General features: G+C 31.1%; 3 protein-coding genes and 4 non-coding genes across 8 annotated transcripts; 1 reads left to right on the plus strand and 6 right to left on the minus strand.

Moving 5' to 3' along the window:
* Positions 1-3,487: 3,487 nt before the first annotated feature.
* LOC109794122 (Adenine nucleotide alpha hydrolases-like superfamily protein) lies at positions 3,488-5,987 on the plus strand. Of its 2 annotated transcripts, none has more exons than XM_020353598.3 (4): positions 3,488-3,759; positions 4,668-4,771; positions 4,943-5,061; positions 5,723-5,987. In XM_020353598.3, exons 1-4 carry the CDS (start codon positions 3,510-3,512, stop codon positions 5,820-5,822), a joined length of 573 nt encoding a protein of 190 aa, XP_020209187.2. In that variant the 5' UTR covers positions 3,488-3,509; the 3' UTR covers positions 5,823-5,987. The 2 variants fall into 2 exon arrangements, with proteins under 2 accessions (XP_020209187.2, XP_020209192.2); XM_020353603.3 differs by having other exon boundaries at positions 4,689-4,771.
* A 1,382-nt stretch (positions 5,988-7,369) lies between these two features.
* On the minus strand, positions 7,370-10,542 carry LOC109791809 (nucleic acid binding / methyltransferase). The gene is made up of 5 exons (XM_083059407.1): positions 10,107-10,542; positions 9,591-9,749; positions 8,447-8,528; positions 8,135-8,280; positions 7,370-7,773 (listed from the first exon to the last, which is right to left on the minus strand). Exons 1-4 carry the CDS (start codon positions 10,428-10,430, stop codon positions 8,135-8,137), a joined length of 711 nt encoding a protein of 236 aa, XP_082915533.1. The 5' UTR covers positions 10,431-10,542; the 3' UTR covers positions 7,370-7,773.
* A 1,669-nt stretch (positions 10,543-12,211) lies between these two features.
* Positions 12,212-15,495, minus strand: LOC109818089 (small ribosomal subunit protein uS7). The gene is made up of 5 exons (XM_020383493.3): positions 15,351-15,495; positions 15,157-15,254; positions 14,679-14,950; positions 12,557-12,760; positions 12,212-12,457 (listed from the first exon to the last, which is right to left on the minus strand). The coding sequence occupies exons 2-5, from the start codon at positions 15,250-15,252 to the stop codon at positions 12,403-12,405; spliced, it is 627 nt and encodes a 208-aa protein (XP_020239082.1). The 5' UTR covers positions 15,253-15,254; positions 15,351-15,495; the 3' UTR covers positions 12,212-12,402.
* Positions 13,180-13,262, minus strand: LOC114915785 (small nucleolar RNA Z102/R77). Its single transcript, XR_003803870.1, has one exon. It is a non-coding gene; the product is annotated as a small nucleolar RNA Z102/R77 (small nucleolar RNA).
* On the minus strand, positions 13,660-13,742 carry LOC114915783 (small nucleolar RNA Z102/R77). The gene has a single exon (XR_003803868.1). It is a non-coding gene; the product is annotated as a small nucleolar RNA Z102/R77 (small nucleolar RNA).
* Positions 13,985-14,062, minus strand: LOC114915788 (small nucleolar RNA Z102/R77). Its single transcript, XR_003803873.1, has one exon. It is a non-coding gene; the product is annotated as a small nucleolar RNA Z102/R77 (small nucleolar RNA).
* Positions 14,320-14,400, minus strand: LOC114915787 (small nucleolar RNA Z102/R77). Its single transcript, XR_003803872.1, has one exon. It is a non-coding gene; the product is annotated as a small nucleolar RNA Z102/R77 (small nucleolar RNA).
* Positions 15,496-18,038: the final 2,543 nt, after the last annotated feature.

The following is an 18,038-nucleotide window of genomic DNA, read 5'->3' on the forward strand; positions in this document are numbered from 1 at the left end:
ATCTAGTCTAGTGTAGTGTAGTCACTCTGAACATGTTTCGTTATCCTCACGAATTATAATTCTGTTATCGTTTAATGAAGGATATGATTTCTGCAGTCAATACACATGTCATCTGTTCGATTCACGTTAATTATTATATGCATGAAATTGATTGTACAATTAGCATAGATCTTCTGATGTGCTGAAACAAGCATAGATCTTCTGAAGTGCTAAAACTGGCATAGATCTTCTGACGTGCTCGAAATAGTGAGCATAGATCTTCTGATGTACCAAACCATCATAGATCTTCTGAAGTGCTCGAAACAATGAGCATAGATCTTCTGACATGTTGAAACAACACCCTAAATTAACTCTATTCGCTGCTTGTACGATTTTATTTTCTTTCACGAAAAGTCTTCGATTCTGTCTTGTCACGAACACCACAAATTAAAACGTGAACTCGTGCTAGTTCGAACAAAAAGAACCTACGAACGAAATCTCCCACAAATAGTATCTGAATCTCGATTTAATATGTGCCTAATTTCGCTAATTCTTGTTTGTTGTATTTTTGATAAATATAATCTTTAGTATACATGAGATAAGGAAAATTAACTAACACAATAGGAAAAATTTACAAAAATTAGCAGACACACGAGATGGTAGTATCGATGCAATATGATTTCGTGATCGGAAAATAATGACAAGGGAATGCTTTAGTTGTCATTTTGATACAAGTATAATTAATCTATTTTTATCATTTTCTGCCTATTTCCTTGAATATATGCTATTACTTTGAATAACCAACTTTAAGCCTAAAAATTCCTTGTTTTTGTCTCTTTTAGTTTATCACAATCAACATATTGTCACTTCTATATAGAAGAAAATAGCAAAAAGTTCAAACTTGGATCCACTCAAAGCAAAAGCATGAATTTCCAATTAGAGATTAAGATCCTGGAATTGACACTATAACAGATAGATATTTCCAAAAAGAAAAACACATTACTGAAAAGTGAATAGTGACAACCTTTGGATCTCCAATTCAGCTAATTGTGTGCATCAAAATCCAAACTTTTTTAACTAGAATGAAAAACCGACACGGGACAAGCTAGTACCACAAGGTCACACAATGACATCCTTATCGCTATTGTAACTAACAACGCCACAAATTTGCAAGATTACTTCACAGTAGTTGCTTGATTTGTTGAGACGGATCTAAGTGTAGCATTAGGTTTGCGTTTTAAACGGCACAACACAGTGCATCGATTTGTGAAATCGAAAGTAAATTGAGAGAGAGAGAGAGAAAGAGAGAATGGGACTTGAGAAGAAAGAGGGTCGTTGGAGGAGAGCTCGTGGCGGACGAGATCACCGGTGGCGATGTGAGGGACGCCTAGGAAGTTGTAGAGGCGGCTGGCGTAAGTGCCTTTTCCGACGTCGGGGAAGCCAAGGAACACCCACTACACGTTCCTCTCCTTAAGCGGTGGCGTCCGAGATGAGAAACTACGCACTGTAGAGGAGACACGCTTTATGAGGTAGGTTATGGCCGCCATTGGAAACGCAAAGAAAGGGTGGCGGTGGCGGTGGCGGTGGGGTGAGGATAGAGGAAGCATAGAAGCTTAGTAGTTAGGTGGCAGAATGAACGAAAGTGAAGCGGAAGAAGGCTCACTTAAGTTCTCCTCCAAATTTAGAATCAACTTTCATGATGGTTATCAAGGAGTTGATCTTAAAAGTTATTCAAGTAAATAAATAATTTTTAAAATCAGTCACATTTTAATTAATTTTTAAAATATTTTTAAAATCAGTTAAAATATAATTAATCTTAAAAATTATAACCTTATTTATAAGATTGTTATTGTGTTATTTTTAAGATTGAATTCTTTGACGACTGATCCTAAAATTCCAATCTTAAAATTAATGTTTGTATTAGTGGAAATTGAAATAACGAAAATAAAAATCCACCACAAATCCTAATCCCTAGTCGGAAAAAAAAAATTGAAAAAAAATTAAAATACTTGTGAAAAGACTAATATTGAAGACACAAACAGATTGGTTAATTTTTGAATGAAAATACATAATATTTGTCTAAATACATACTAGTGAGTGCTAAGCAACCCAACAAAAAAAAAAGAATGGTCGAGAGCAACAGAGAAACTATGGGCGGCAAAACGAGCCAGCCTATCCCGTTTTGGCCCGCCCCGCCAATGGCCCGCCAAAAATGGGCCAGGCCGGGTTGGCCTGCCAATGAAAAACAGGCTGAAAAATGTTGGCCCGCCCTACCTAAGGATGGGTTGGCGGGCTGGTGGGCCAGCCCGTATACCCAAAAAATATTTTGTAAAAAAATGAAAAAAATATATATTTTTTGTTTAAATAAAAAAAATGGAAAAAAAATTATAAAAAAAAGGAATCATTGGAAGCTGTGTGAGAGCTTGTCATGTCTAAATGAAGAGTCAGTAGTTTTTGATTTAGGTTTTGGCTCTTCGGTGGCTGGAAATGGACTCTGTTGGGCCTGATTTTTTTTTTTATATTAAGCCTATTATTTATACTAAAGTCCAATCACTAAATCAGTAAATCACCTATGCGAGTTTGGCGAGTTGGGACGGGCCAGCCCGCTATTTAACCCGCCAGGTTGACAGGCTTGACGGGGCAGACTTGACGAGGTTGAAATGATGAGCCCGGCCCGCCAATTTTTGGCGAGCCAACGGAGCGGCTCACGGGCCACGGCCCATTTTGCCATCCCTATGAGAAACCTTCATTTGTAATTGTAAGGCAATAAAGGTTGCCACTCATGCCAACCCTTTCGAACGAGATACAAGAACCACAAAACTCTATCTTGTCGGTCATGCAAAGCCTTTCGAGCGAAATACAAGAACCACAAGACTCTCTCAAGTCTCAACAGAAGAAAAAGAAAACTAAAGACTACACATATGAAACATAATTGTAATTGTTATAGGTTAATAAAGTTTTTAAAAAGACTTATCTACAATAATGACTAAAAGAGGGAGTTAATAACAAAAACTTATAATTTAAAATTTTACTTGACATAACACACTAAATAAGATGTATATAAATTATTGATCCACGTATGCAAGTTACTAAAACCATCCGAAATGTAATGATATTAGAGAGTCTTTCAAAAATTAAAATCACACCAATTAATAAATACCGAGACAAATTAAAAATGTAACACCACACATATAAACTTTACGATAATAAAAAAAAATGAGTGACAAATTAATTAATATCATTTACATGTTTTAACAGAATTAATCAACTCCAAATGATTTAATTATTTCTTTGGCTTAACGCACACGTATTTGTATATTTGTGCATGAAGGCAACGGCAATATTCATGTGCAAGGTTTACACGTATTCACTAGTCATGCAAACAAGGCTTCTGGTGCTGCCAAGTCCCAAACATTTTCCACGCAAAAAGACATGAAAACCCCTCAAAAAAACCGAAAAGTGAGGGGCAAAACCGTCAAAGTAGCAGGCTATATAATAACAATTGAAATGTAGTTGATAAGAAAGCAGACATGGATGAAAGTGGTGGCGGTGATCAGGTGCGCGCGGGTGCAGGGGAACGTCGGATGGGGATGAAGGTGATGGTGGCCGTAGATGAGAGCGATGGGAGCTTCTATGCGCTTAAGTGGGCCCTTGATAACCTCTTGACCACGATGGCTACGGTGGGAGATGCCACACCGGATAATGAGGGCATGATGTTTCTTGTTCATGTTGAACCCAAAGTTCATAACTATGTGTACCCAGTTGGACCTGGTGGAGCTGGTTAATATCATTCCCCACTCTCCTCTACATCATATATTTATTTATTTATTTATTTATTTATTTATTTATTTATTTATTTATTTATTTATTTATTTATTTATTTATTTATTTATTTATTTATTTATTTATTTATTTATTTATTTATTTATTTATTTATTTATTTATTTATTTATTACTAGTATATGGTTTAAATAACTTTTGGTTACCTCTAAAATATTTTTTCCTATTATGATCTTTTGAATTATTATTATTCTTCTGTTGTTTTGCATATGATTTTTTTTCCTTTAATTTTAGTTTATGTCTTTACATTAAGTGGTAATTAATAAAGATTAAAAAACATGGCTTAATGTATTTTGAATGCTCCTTAAAAAAGTGTGTTGTATCACTATACATATACAATGTGTTATGTATAACATATGTTATGTATTGTTATACTCTATACAATATGTTTCACTATATATACATAACATATGGTATGTATTGTTATACTCTATACAATATGTTTCACTATATATGCATAACATATGTTATGTATTGTTATACTCTATACCTTTTAACAATATATATCTACAATATTTTTTAAATTATAGCTCCATCTATTTTTTATTAAATGTATTTTAAGAAAGACTACACATTAGAAAAGGTTATAGTTGATTAAGATTTTTTTGTCCGAATTGATGGAAAAATGTTGGTTAAAATATGAAGTTAATTTTGTTTAATTATTCCCTTTTGTTTGAAATAAGCATTAATTATGGATTTTTATAGAATTGGAAATAATTGATTTTATTAAAATCATATTTAAAAGCTTAGGTAACATAATTAATATATGCAAGAATTAAAAGCTTTTGCGAATATGTTTTGCTTAAATATGATCCTTATATATATCTATCTATACACCCCTTGAACAGCTTTTTATCCTACAACTGTAGTGGTGGATTCTGTGAAGAAAGCACAAGAAGAAAGATCAACAACTATTCTCTCAAGGGCTTTGAAAATGTGCCATGATAAGTTGGTAAAATCTCTTATATATGCATGCACATTAATATTAATTACTATTATTATTCTTATTATTATTATTATTATTACTATTGTTTTTGTTTTTGTTTTTGTTTTTGTTTTTGTTTTTTTTATTTTTATTTTTATTATTATTGTTACAATAAAATAGAAATGAATGAAAATGCAGGTGAAAGCAGAAAGTGTGATTCTTAGTGGAGACCCAAGGGAAATGATATGTGAAGCAGCAGAGCAAATGCAAGTTAGTCTCCTAGTCATGGGTAGCCGTGGCCTTGGTGTACTCAAAAGGTTAATCTTACAAATTAATATATGACATTTTCTGTCTCTAAAGTATATAAACTATTTCCCTTTTCACTCATTCAAGTCTAATTATTTATACATTCACTTTATCATTGTTAAATCATATCAATTAATAATGAGAAAATTAATTGTGAATACCCTTTTTAACATTTGGACAGAAAATGTCATTCACTACGGTTTTATTATTTGGAATGTCATCAACTGTTGTTCTTAATTTTTAATATAATATTGTTGTTCTCTATTTTTAATATAAATTTTTTTTTTATTTATTTAAAAGTGATATTATTTTAATAAAATTGAATGAAAATAATACATTTATTATTGTTTTTAAATTGGGTTTAAATATTTTAAATTAACATTTATTTTATAACAGAGTATTATTTTTTTTATAAAAAAATTTAAATTAGAATAAAATACGACATTGTATAAAGTCAAAATTAACTACTAATTTATTTAGTAAAAATAAATAGACTTAATCAATTGTTTTACAATTTAATAAGTTGTTTCACTCTTGTGAAATGTATTATATATATATATATATGGATTAAAATATGAACTATTTATTTATTTATTTCCAACAATTGATATTACTTATTTTACATTATTTCAATCCAATGATAGATGATTCTGAGTATACATTTGGTGGCAGGACAATTCTTGGAAGTGTGAGCGACTATTGTGCGCATCATGCGAGAGTACCAATCCTTATTGTGAAACCGCCGCAACCAGAGCACAATAAGAAGCATTAATGCCACTTTTTTTCTGTTTTAAGTACTCGCATCTTTTCATCAAGTGCGTATTTATGTATTTTAACGTCTTTTCTAATAAATTAGAATAAGACAAGTGATGCATGGAACAATGATGTAATGTTATAAAAATTATTTGAGAATTTTTTATCAAATATTGTTTTCTTATATTTTTCTCTCTTTTATATTATTTTTAGTTTTTAGATAAAATTATAGATGTTATAAATGTATGTGTATTAAAACTCATCCTTGCTATCAACCGGTGAACAACATTGATGGATTCATTGGGTTCATGTGTTTAGTGAAGAAAATAAGATGTTAATTTATTGGCTAAATGTGATTCTGTAATGCATTCATCTATTCACATTTTGTATGTTCAAAATTTTATTGTAAATGCTCTGTAAGAGCTTTTCTAAAGGCTTCTAAAGCTTAAAAATAATATATAAAAAAAAACTAATAATAGGGACAAGGATGTATGTACGAGAAGGTTGTTCAAACTATGTCGTTAATGTAAATTTTTATAGATAAAAAAATTGATTGTATAAAAATGAATTTAAAAATATTTTTTTAGTATAAAAGATTATAATGATATTAACAAGATTATGCACTAACAATAAATAATTTAACACTATTATTTATTTATAATTTAACTTTAAAAATAAATAATTAAAAATATATATATTAATTGTGAGAATTATGAACATGTTCGACAAGGATTCTGAATAGCGAATAAGTTAATTTGATTAATATAAATTTTTTTGATATAAAAATTTATTTTAAAAGTTTATAATTTATTTTCATAAATTAATTAAAGTATCTTATAGTTTATAAATTCTTAATTTTTTTTCTCTTTCTCTTTTTATTTTTAATAATTTACTTAAAATCTTTTTTTTTATTTTTTTAAATACATAAACCAATTTTCCTAACTACATATTAATGTCTCGCTCTTAATATCTTATCGAATAAATAAATATCACTTTACATTAATCACTAACTTTTTAGTTAATCTTATTAAATACTTTCACTTTAATCAATTAACTTAAAAAAAATTTAACATCTCATTTTCTTGCTTATAACATAAAAATTTCCGATTATCTCTTATCTTAAAACTTATAAGTTTCTAACTAGTTTTACAAAGACACCCTATAACTAGTTGATAATTTTACATTATCAATCGAGTTTAATTTACTGTATAAATAACTGAAATGCAACGTGCAAAGAAAATTTCTAACTTTAAAATTCAAATAATTAATTTGTGAACATGATAGCTATGAATAAAAATAAATAAATATTAAGAATGAAAATCATGTTTAATTCGAGATTGTAAAATTTCTGTATAAAATGTTCGTCAATGGAATTTAGGGTTACATAAATACGTATTCATAAATTGATTGATTTCAACTATAGATAATAAGCATGGCATATTCCTTGCCGACATGTTAAAACAATATTGTCGCCAGTAATATTTTGTCTTGTTAAACAGAGTCAATTATGAACAGTTGACAAATTGCTGTTAAATTATTGTATATTAAGTCAATAAGATGATCATGTTGAAAAGAAAAAAAAAATCCTTGCTGAACCACAAGATTCCACATCGAAATTGCCCTGTGTAGTACATGCTATAATTCACAATAATCTTGAATTGGTTGGGTCAAAGATTTACCACAACTTTCAAATATCAGGAAAGAGAAATTTGATAGGTCCATTGAAACTCATTTCCACGTAATAATCTAATACGACCCAAAACTGTGCCTCTTACTAGAAATTGAGACAAACGGACAATATCTCGGATCAGCAAATTCAAAACCACGCTTGTTGCCAAGAGAATAATATTAATCATACAGAAATTGTGGAATCTTATAATTCAAACTGAATAACTTCAATGCCCTCGGAGTGGCAGACAACATCCAATCACCTCAAAGTCAATCGAATCTGCAACTGCAGCTTCATATACCTACATCATAGACCAGCATCCAACTATCATTTTCAAATTGGAAAATCCAGAAGCGACCATCACTTTAGTGCATGGTTGAATAATTGTTCTGAACATAACATACTTGAGTACTGAAAATACTTTAGGAACAAGATACTCTTTGTATCTATTCATCCAGAAAGTACTTTTAGAACGGGTGCAACGGTTATCCAAACATGCACTTATTCTATAGACATACTTTGCTATGCACATTCCATAGCATATGTGAGAGAGCATGAGATGAAGTTTAGTATGAGAGCAGCTATAGGAAGAAATATATTTCACAATTTACATATATACCTATTTAGAGATATCAAAGGCAAGGCAACCATAGAAAAAGTACCTATTTTTCCAACCCTCCTAGTCTTGTACCAGGGTCATAGTTTAAGAACAGCCTAAACTCGTTTCCAAGTTTGCTGGAGTGCTGAGGCCTAAAACGACAAGGATGCAAGCCCAAGATCTCTGCTGCACTTTCTTTCTGCACATCACCTACATGTAATTGTAATACAACAATTAGAATACCGAACCACGGATACACTTTTATTTCTTAGTAATTCTAGTTTAAACTGATTATCTCGATATTTCATCATATTGAAAATAAATTGTCATTTTGAGAGCAGTGACGCAAACACAACAGGAAAAAATTCATTGTTACCTGTGAGTAGAAGCAAAAATGACTCTCCAGGTTGTATGAGCAGACGAATTGTTTCAGCAACTTTCTCCAAGCACTCTTTGCTCTACTACCAAGGTTAAAAGATCATCAGCCATGTCATTTTTTAAATTGGAAATAATCTATACTACCAGTCTCATACATAGGTCTCGCATTTTACGTCTTTTCTATCTCCCAAATACACTCACTCCTATTGTCCTATTTGAAGATGTTGGAGGCATTTGGAAGAACGTCTAAGTATTGATTATTCAGGTTTAAGAAACTGGATCAAGACTCTAATAAACTCCTTACCTTATTTCAACAGCATTCACGTTAAAATCCATGACATAAGCATCCATATAATAAGAGCTTACTCAAACGCACCAATTATACATTAATCTAACTTGTTTAATTTAGATTAAAAAAAGAAGGAAAAATTGTCTAAAACTAGAATTTTTCTTTACACTTGCATCGTGGGTACCCCTTTCTGGTAACAAATAATAACAAGCAAACAGGTGACTCATTGCTGGAAGCTGTGAGGATACATTACACAAACCGAGATTAAGAAGCCTATGTATACATTGAAAAGATATGTGAAGGTATGTGCCATATAATTCTGTGTAAAGCAAAACAAACTATAATTTTATCAGAAACCTAAAACACTTAACAAAAATATGAACTCTATATAATCATATCACAGTCCTGTCGTTACTTATAATCAGAAGATGTAAAAAAAAGTACTCAAGGGGGGGAGGGAATTGTTATTTAAGAGAAGTCCAACACAATAGATTTATAATAAATATAATCTTAGAAGACTTGGAATCTACACTACTAAAATTAGAACGATAAAAAAAAGTAGTGGAATTACTACACTCCTATATAAATATACGCCCCTTTTATAATCTGCACACTAGATAGCATCTGAGTTTAACTGAATTAAGTTATATAGTTCAAAAAAAATTACAACTAGCACACTAGAGGTGTAAAAATCATTTTTCACGAGAAAAAGACACAATCAATTAACCCTCCACCAGTCGAATTATTTATAGTTTTCTGTGGAGTGCACAAACAATAGGCAGAAATGGAAGTATAAGGTACAGAAGCCCCGAAATTACGTTTTACAGAGTAAATTCCAGCAATTAATTCTCACCAAGTAAGGAGGATCTGCAACCACAACTCTGCAGGAATGCTTCAATTCCGATGGTATCTCCTCAGGGTGATTGTAGTCATAAAATGTATAATCACTTCCATATTGCTCAAAACGTTTGTCATACTCAAGAAGTTGCACAGAAACACCAGGATCCATGTTCTGAAGATTGAAGAAAGGAAAAAGAGAATTTTACTAATACAGCAATAGGAAATAGAAAGACATCAAAATGATTAAAAAATTAAAAATATCGGCAATAAGTTAATTTCATTTCTCCATCAAAATAACAGAATGCTTATTATAGGCGGAATTCTTCATCAAAATAACAGAAGGCTTAATATTCTACATCAACGATCAAACCCAAAAACCTTCAACCTTCGGAGAAACGCATTAATTTTGCACATTTGAGTTCTTCTGACTATTTCCAATAACCAACACCAATCACTCTCACTTGAACCAAAAGGCACACATACAGAGAGAGAAGCGATAGAACATAACAACACGAAAACGAGAACGAACCTTGAGATAAGCGTAGAGCGTAGGGCAGGCGATGCAGGCGACGCGAGAGTTGGCGGCGGCGCAGAGAGTGAGAACCTCTTGGGCGACGGTTGTGGCAGTTTCGGCGCTGTACCAGAACTGGCTCAGCCTCCAATCCTCGGACACCAGCGAGACCTCGGAATCTCCGGCGGCGGAGTCGCGTTGCTGCTCGGCGAGGAACTCGTTGAGCGCGGCGAGGGTGTGGGAGCTCAGAACCGGTTCGCCGTCGTCGTCGTGGTGGAGCGGCGGCGAGGAACCGGTGAGTCCGGTAACCGAGTTAGGGTTCGGTTGGAGTTGCTCCTCCATTGGAGTAATCTGGTGTGGGGAGGAGTAGAGTAGAAACTCGAACACGTGGTAGGTGTAAGCGGTGTTGCTTAGAACCCGGGTTGCTACAACTGGATATATGTTGGGTTCGGATCTGAACTACGAGCGATCTTACTGACCAAGCCCAGCCCCATAGGAACTACGCACATTCAGGTTTTAAGGATGGGTAGAAAATATTTTTAAATATTTTGTTTTATTAATTTCAATTAATAATCATAAAAATATTTTACATATTAATTTAAATTTATATATCAAAGTATCATATTATTTTTTATTTTTTTTAAAATTTATAAGTTTGATTTATATATATTAAAAATAGTTTATTGAAATTTCATGTAGAAAATGAATTATTAAGTGAAATAAAGTGAAATATATTTTAATTTAATTTTAATACTATTTTCATTTTAGAAGTTAATTATATATAATTTTAATATTAATATATTATTTTAAAATATTTAATTGGTCTGACCCATCTTTTTCGAATCATAATCAAATCAAGTTTGGGTCAAGTAAATAATCAAATAAATAAATATATTGAGATGGTGTCTATACTCTATCAAAAAAAATTTCGTAAGTTAATGTAAATTACTAGCTATTGTATAATTTATATTTTATGTATTTGTATTTTCAAAATTGTTAATGTTTAATTGCAAATGAATGTTAGCAACACTATGTCAACCATCACTTTATAACACTATTATTATCAAAATTATTAAAAATTATAAATTTAATACATTGTGCATCTCATTTAATGGATTTTTATTCTAATTTATTAGTAAAATTCATTAAAATCTGTGAATTTCAATAATCTTCGGGAATATTAGAGAAAACTTATTACATATAGTTTCTCTAACATTATTAATTGTTTAGTTTTGAGTGTGTAGGGTTTAAGATTTAGAGTTTATTTGAGAAATTCCTTTAAAAATGTGTATAGATACAGATTAAAAAAAATTATATGTTGAAAGGAATATCCGATTTAAAAGATTAAGTATACATGTAGAAATAAAAGACGGGTAGACTGAAATGAATGAGAGTTTTGGTTAAATCGGAATGACAGTGTACGAAATAAATTTTCAAAGAATACAAAATGAGAGAGAATATTGAGAATATCTAATGCAGAACTTGAGAGTTCACCCTAGGTACTCAAAATCCTGGAAATTAAAACAACCGTCTTACTTTTCTTTTTAAGACTAGTATTTTTATCCGAGAACATGAGACTTGAGTTCATCCTATGGACTCAAATCATTAAATTCTTGGATCAAGATCGCTTTTGGTAGCCACACTTCGAAAAAATTTCTGTAGTTCATTTTAACAATCTTATAATGAAAATCGTTATCAAAAATCTTTCAACCCATTAGCAATGATTTAAAACCTTCATCCCACTTCTATAATTTCGTCCTCACCAACGTTGATTGTCTCGTAATATTATTATACATGATCGTCAATCTTGGTCTTTGTAACCCAGATTTTTTATAACATACAAGAGCATCTAACATTTCTTTCTATATCAATAAACTGCCATTCTATTAAAAAACAACAAATTACACATTTTTATTTAATGAATTACTTACACAAAACCTTGGAAACTTATATTTTATCATGAACTTAATAAAATAAACTTAAATTTCGGTTGATAGGTAACAGGATTTAGTGTAAACCCCAACAAAAGCATGGTAGACTTCAATGTTATGATTAAACTAACACAATTACAGAAAAAAGACAGAATAAGCAGTTGAATCATCACAGCAATTTATGAAGCAGGATAGTGCTAAACTCGGGGTCTTGGAATATAAATTTACGTCCAAGCAACAAAATCGTTCATGTAAATCCTTAAGCAAACTAAAAATTAACTAAAGCCATTGAAAGTATTACACAATATTCGAAATTTAAATAAATGAAGTACAAAGATAGAAACAAAATCTTTCCGGTCACCAATACTGCTTCTACAGACAGCTTAACGATTAGCCTTGGCAACTCTTTCAATCTCATCCTTTTTCTTGATGGCATAACTGAAATTAAGTAATATTTTTCAGCAAAACCAAAACACTCAAGACTAAAATTACATAAATAAATTTGTATACACATGAAATATGATTATAAAAGTATACCTGTTGGATGAACCCTTTGCTGCATTAATAAGCTCATCAGCCAAGCATTCAGCAATGGTCTTGATATTCCTGAAAGCAGCTTCACGAGCACCGGTTGTTAGAAGATAGATAGCCTGATTAACACGTCGGAGGGGTGAGATATCCACAGCCTGTCTCCTCACAACTCCAGCAGAACCAATTCTAGTTGCATCTTCACGGGGACCACTGAATAAATGCAAAAATATATACATACAATCAGGTCAGAGATAGAATATGGAAACATAAAAGTAACTTAATCTTTAAATAGTTACAGAAACAACTCAAAAGACATCACACATAAACGAGAGCATACAACATTTCAAACCTTTTTCCCTAATAATTGTATCAGTTCCCATTATAAAAAAAAAAAATTTATTTCATATTTTGTGAATTATGTCCAGTCTACACAATTTAGTTGTGAAGAATCAAACACTTCAATTCAACGTCTGTTTTGTCTACATGATCATAACATCAAAAAATGAAAAGCAAACATAACATATTTAAGAAACAACCACTTGCAACTGTATGCCGAGAGTGATGAATCATTTGTTTTCAAAGGGATACATGAAAGTAAACCAAATATAACTACTTCAACTTATTAAGGAGAATGATCAGATAGAGCTAATACATAAGTGCCATCATTCAGGCAATCAAACCAATAGGGAAATAATAAATCATCATGTCATTCTCCATCTCTGACTACCATTGATCCAAGTCCTAATTAAGGTAGCTAAGATATCAAACTAACTTGAATTTCCTTTCCCCAAAGAACTTGTAAAGCAATAATCAATGAAAAAGGTAAACATGTAAACACATATTAAAATGCCTGGGCAGACTGCAAAAATGGTTAACAAAGCAAAAAGCTTGATTTCACTTTCAAGTGTTTCGTAAAACAATAAATTAAGGAAAATAACCATCATACATAGTCATCATCCAGTCAAAAAAAAACAAAACAAGAAACATGTATTTATAATTTCATTGGACAACATACATAGTTCTTTAGGTAAAATGAGCAATAATTCTAAATGACATGTTTTATTACATGAAAATAAATCAACCATAATTCTAATTCAACTAATAAAGGAGAATGATCAGATAGAGCTAATACATAAGTGCCATCATCAAGGCAATCAAACCAATAGGGACACAATTAATCATCATGTCATTCTCCAAACCTGAAAATCATTGATCTAAGCCCTAGTCAGGGTAGCTATGACATCAAACTTGGATTTCCTGTCCTTGCTGTACAATTACATCATACCACTTCAGGTATGGAACAAAACAATCCAACAAATATTTACAGGCAATAGCATCACCCTGAACTAAAGGTTTCTCTTTCCAAGAGCAAAACATTTGATGAACTAGACTAAAATACAATTGAGAAAAACAAACAAACACAGATGATAAGGAGAATGGCCAGATAGAGAATACAAAATGCCATCATTGTGACAATCAAACCAATAGGAAACAACAATCATCATTCCATCCTCCAACTAAAGATAAACAGTAGCTGTCAGCATATTTTAAATCAAAATTCATTCAAAACTATGAGACAAAAGACAATTTCCCAACATTGAACTTGAAATTTCAATGTTAGCAATCATGCTTAACTTTCAATAATAGAAATCCACAAGAGGCTTTAATTTTAATTGGGTTTTAAATTGCATACTGCATCAACTCAGAGCAACAAATCATACCTAACAACACTACAAAACAAAAGAGCACAGATTCACCGAAGACAAGGAGAATGGTCAGATAGAGCTAATACAAAATGCCATCATGGCGGCAATCAAACCAATAGGGAAAAAATAATCATCATCCCATCCTCCAAATCAAAACAGACTAGTAGCTGTCAACATAAGTTTGATTTCAAAACTGATTCAAATCTACGAGACCAAAATCAATTTCCCCAATATCAAACTTGAAATTTCAATGTTGGCAAGCATGCTTCACTTCCTATAATAGAAACCAACAAGTGGCATTCATTTTTAATTAAGCTTTAAAAGGCATACGGCATTATCTCACACAGCAACAACAGAATTGCAATCTCAATGTAAAAAACAAAGGCAAAGTCATCTAATAAAATCCTAGTACTAGCTCATACCTATTGATGACGGCATCAACGATGACCTGAATTGGGTTCTGGTCAGTGAGCAAATGAATGATCTCCATGGCATGCTTGATAATCCTGACAGCCATGAGCTTCTTTCCGTTGTTCCTTCCGTGCATCATGAGAGAGTTTGTAAGCCTCTCAACAATGGGGCACTGAGCTTTCCTGAACCGCTTCACTGAGTACCTTCCAGCAGTGTGAGGAACATACGTAGCATGCTTGGACGCCACCACTCCAATATAATCAGCCAGAGAAATATCATTAACCTAATTAATTAAAATTATACAATATATATTAATAATCAACCAGAAAAAGGCCATTAACCTAACAAAAATAACATTACTGCAGAAAACGCAACTATTCAAAATAATAAAAACAATAATTTCAGGTTACAACTAATCTCGAATTTGCTGCATTTTTTTGGCTCAACACGATGCAAAGTGAATAAAAAGGGAAAGTGAAAGAGAAGGACCTGAACATCGTCGAAGCTCCAACGGTTGAAGAGCTTGACGTCGATTTGGGTGGGATCTGGAACGATGGCAGGAGCTTCTTGAACGATGTCAGCCATGGCTACATAAGCAATTGAATACAATTACAGACGCAGAGAGAGAGAGAGAGAGAGAGAGAGAGAGAGAGAGTAACAGAAGAAAATGGAAGAGAACGAACTTGGTGGTGTTGGTGGGTGCGGCACAGAGGGTGCGAGGTAGAAGCAGCTACTCCAATCGCAGAGACAAAAACCCTAGGTTTTTTCCTTTGACATTTGGGTATTTATAATGTTCAAAACCCTAAGTTAAATCGTTGGGCCCGGCCCATTATGCCTCTGGTCTTATATCTGTTATTAGTCTTTTGTTTCTCCTTGGACTTGGGCCTTCGTGATTTCCATTTCATGATATTCCCGTCTCGTGTGTCTGAAACAAAAAGGAAAATCAATACCATGGTCCATGGTTATGTGTATTTCGTTCCTGATTTAGCAGGGAATGAAAAAAAAATTATCAAAGAATTAAATAAAATGTGTGTTTAAAGGAGATTATTTAAGTGAATTTGTTAAAAAATTGTAATAGGGATTTATGTGAATTTAATTTCACTCTTCTAAGAGTGGATTTGAGTGAAATTTTTCACAAAAAATAAAATAAAATTAAACAACTCTTACACTATTGTTTAAATCGTTAGTTAGTAAGGGGTATAAATATAATTTCTAAATAATATTTTTACATAAAAATTTAACTTTATAAAATACAATTTTAAAATATCAATTTCTCTTTATTTTTCACCTAATTTCACTCTACCAAACAACTATAAATTTCACATTATTTCCTATCTATTTCCTATCAAATCAATTATCATATATTTTCTTTCGATCCTTTCAATTTTTTTCCTCTCCCAAACAAAGCATAAAAAACGAGCATATTAAACTTCCAACTAGATGACAGGTTTATCTGAATGTGAAAATAATCTTATTTAAATATGTAAATATGTGCAAAGGAATAAATCTATAACATATATAAAAATGATACTCTAATTTGGTGTACATATTTTTTAAAAGTTTTTATCTTTAAATTTTTAAATAAAAAATAATATTAAAAAATAACTATCCTTACTAACACAAAATTCAATATCTATTTTATTGTATAATAAATTTGAGATTTTTTGTATAACAGTTTAAATCAAATTTGTTGTAATTTAATATTTATTTTATTATTTAGGTACATTAATTTATGTAAATCTTTTAGATATTAATATATATATATATATATATATATATATATATATGTTGGAAAAGGTACACAAAATAAAAAAAGTAATCTTTTTTTTTCTTTTTCTTCATCTTGACTTGTGTTTACAACCTCTTCAAAAGATATCTATTGTAAGAGAGAAATGTTCTTGTTTTAACTCGTCTTAATAGTAATATGCAGTTCATCTCATAAAGTAGGTATATTGTGTTTATTTTTGGTCAAATTGGTTTTTCAAAGCTTTAACCAAAAAAGGTTGACCTTTTTTTTTACTTGGCATCCTAAAAATATCTGAATATTCCACTATAATGTTTTCTCTATATACAACATCTGGATAACCATATTGCTTTTTATCAATATCTATACTTATATATGAGAAAGGAAAATATACACTTGAGAAATATATTCAGAGCAAGTTATAATCCAAAAATATTTATATTTAAGTTTTGAATACATGTAAAGACAAACAAGAGCATGAAACTTAGATTTAATTAAAACATAAGGTGTTGAACTTGTTTTTCTTTGCATGAATGTGAAAAGACTTGAAGTTTTGAATGTTGAACGATTGAGTCTTTAATGTAAACTTATTTTACTTAATAAACATATAAGATTTGATGATTATATATGGTTATTTTAAGTGTGTATAAAAGATGAATATTTTATATTGTGTATACCTTATGTTTATATGTTATTATAATGTTTTGGACACTTTTTCCTCAGATACATGATTCCTGGATATACTCATGTATATACTAATCCATCAAAATATATATCATTTTATTATCATCAAAACTTAAGAAACCTTGGACATCCAAAAAACCATGGTTTCGTTGTCTTCATAATTGGCTTTAATTGCCATATATATTAGAGCATGAAAGTAGAGATTATGGAGTTCTAGTTGATGACATATCCTCATTTGCATTAGTCAATGTATTTATGCTTCACAATCAATTATAATGCATCCGTGATGCCTTTCAACTTAGTTACCATATGTTTCAGTTTGCTACTTCACTTTAATGAATTTAGTCTATTGAGTTTCTCTTAGTTTGATGGATTTATTATATTTGATATTAAAAATCCTTGATCGTAAAGACACTTTAATAGATTTAGTTTATTGAATTTCTCTTCATTAGTTTAATGGATTCAATATTTCGGTATTAAAAAACTTTGATCTTAAAAGACATTAATTTTAATTTTGATTAGTGTGTCCGTGGATGTTAATCACATTGATTGAAACGTATAAATTATTATCTTCTCTTAAGCTGTTGTGCTTTTTTTTTTTGCAAAATTATGTTTGCACTTTAAATTTTTGTTGGTTATGGTGCAATTTTTTGTGATTCTTAAATTTATCTCATAAAAAAAAATTGTGACATTCTTGTATACATCAACACCACATTTACAAACTGGAAAAACTGGAATAACAAGACCCGAAGTTACAAGCATGATTATCATTTTTTGAGTCCCCGCTTTGGAAACTTGACCAATGAGTCATCAGCAACATAGAGAACATGTTTGAGATGATGGAACCACTTCTTCATTGCCACTTCCATGGTTGGTTTGTTTTTTCCGTCATCAACAATCTTGAACAGTGAGCAAGGTTGTTTCTACTCTGAACTCAGACAGG

The sequence above is a fragment of the Cajanus cajan genome, chromosome 7 (assembly GCF_000230855.2).
Source record: "Cajanus cajan strain Asha chromosome 7, NIPB_CcT2T_4, whole genome shotgun sequence".
In the NCBI taxonomy this organism is placed as follows: Eukaryota; Viridiplantae; Streptophyta; class Magnoliopsida; order Fabales; family Fabaceae; genus Cajanus; species Cajanus cajan.

Excerpts from the sequence above, each read along its gene's own strand:
- LOC109794122 (XM_020353598.3), top strand. The coding sequence starts at position 3,510 with ATGGATGAAAGTGGTGGCGGTGATCAGGTGCGCGCGGGTGCAGGGGAA. Across the intron at positions 3,760-4,667 it reads AGTTGGACCTGGTGGAGCTG|CTTTTTATCCTACAACTGTA; the intron begins GTTAATATCATT and ends CCCCTTGAACAG. Across the intron at positions 5,062-5,722 it reads GGCCTTGGTGTACTCAAAAG|GACAATTCTTGGAAGTGTGA; the intron begins GTTAATCTTACA and ends ATTTGGTGGCAG.
- LOC109818089 (XM_020383493.3), bottom strand. The coding sequence starts at position 15,252 with ATGGCTGACATCGTTCAAGAAGCTCCTGCCATCGTTCCAGATCCCACC. Across the intron at positions 12,761-14,678 it reads GTTGATGCCGTCATCAATAG|TGGTCCCCGTGAAGATGCAA; the intron begins GTATGAGCTAGT and ends GCATTTATTCAG. Across the intron at positions 12,458-12,556 it reads GCAAAGGGTTCATCCAACAG|TTATGCCATCAAGAAAAAGG; the intron begins GTATACTTTTAT and ends ACTTAATTTCAG.
- LOC109791809 (XM_083059407.1), bottom strand. The coding sequence starts at position 10,430 with ATGGAGGAGCAACTCCAACCGAACCCTAACTCGGTTACCGGACTCACC. Across the intron at positions 9,750-10,106 it reads CGCTCTACGCTTATCTCAAG|AACATGGATCCTGGTGTTTC; the intron begins GTTCGTTCTCGT and ends TTCAATCTTCAG. Across the intron at positions 8,281-8,446 it reads ATTTTTGCTTCTACTCACAG|GTGATGTGCAGAAAGAAAGT; the intron begins GTAACAATGAAT and ends AATTACATGTAG.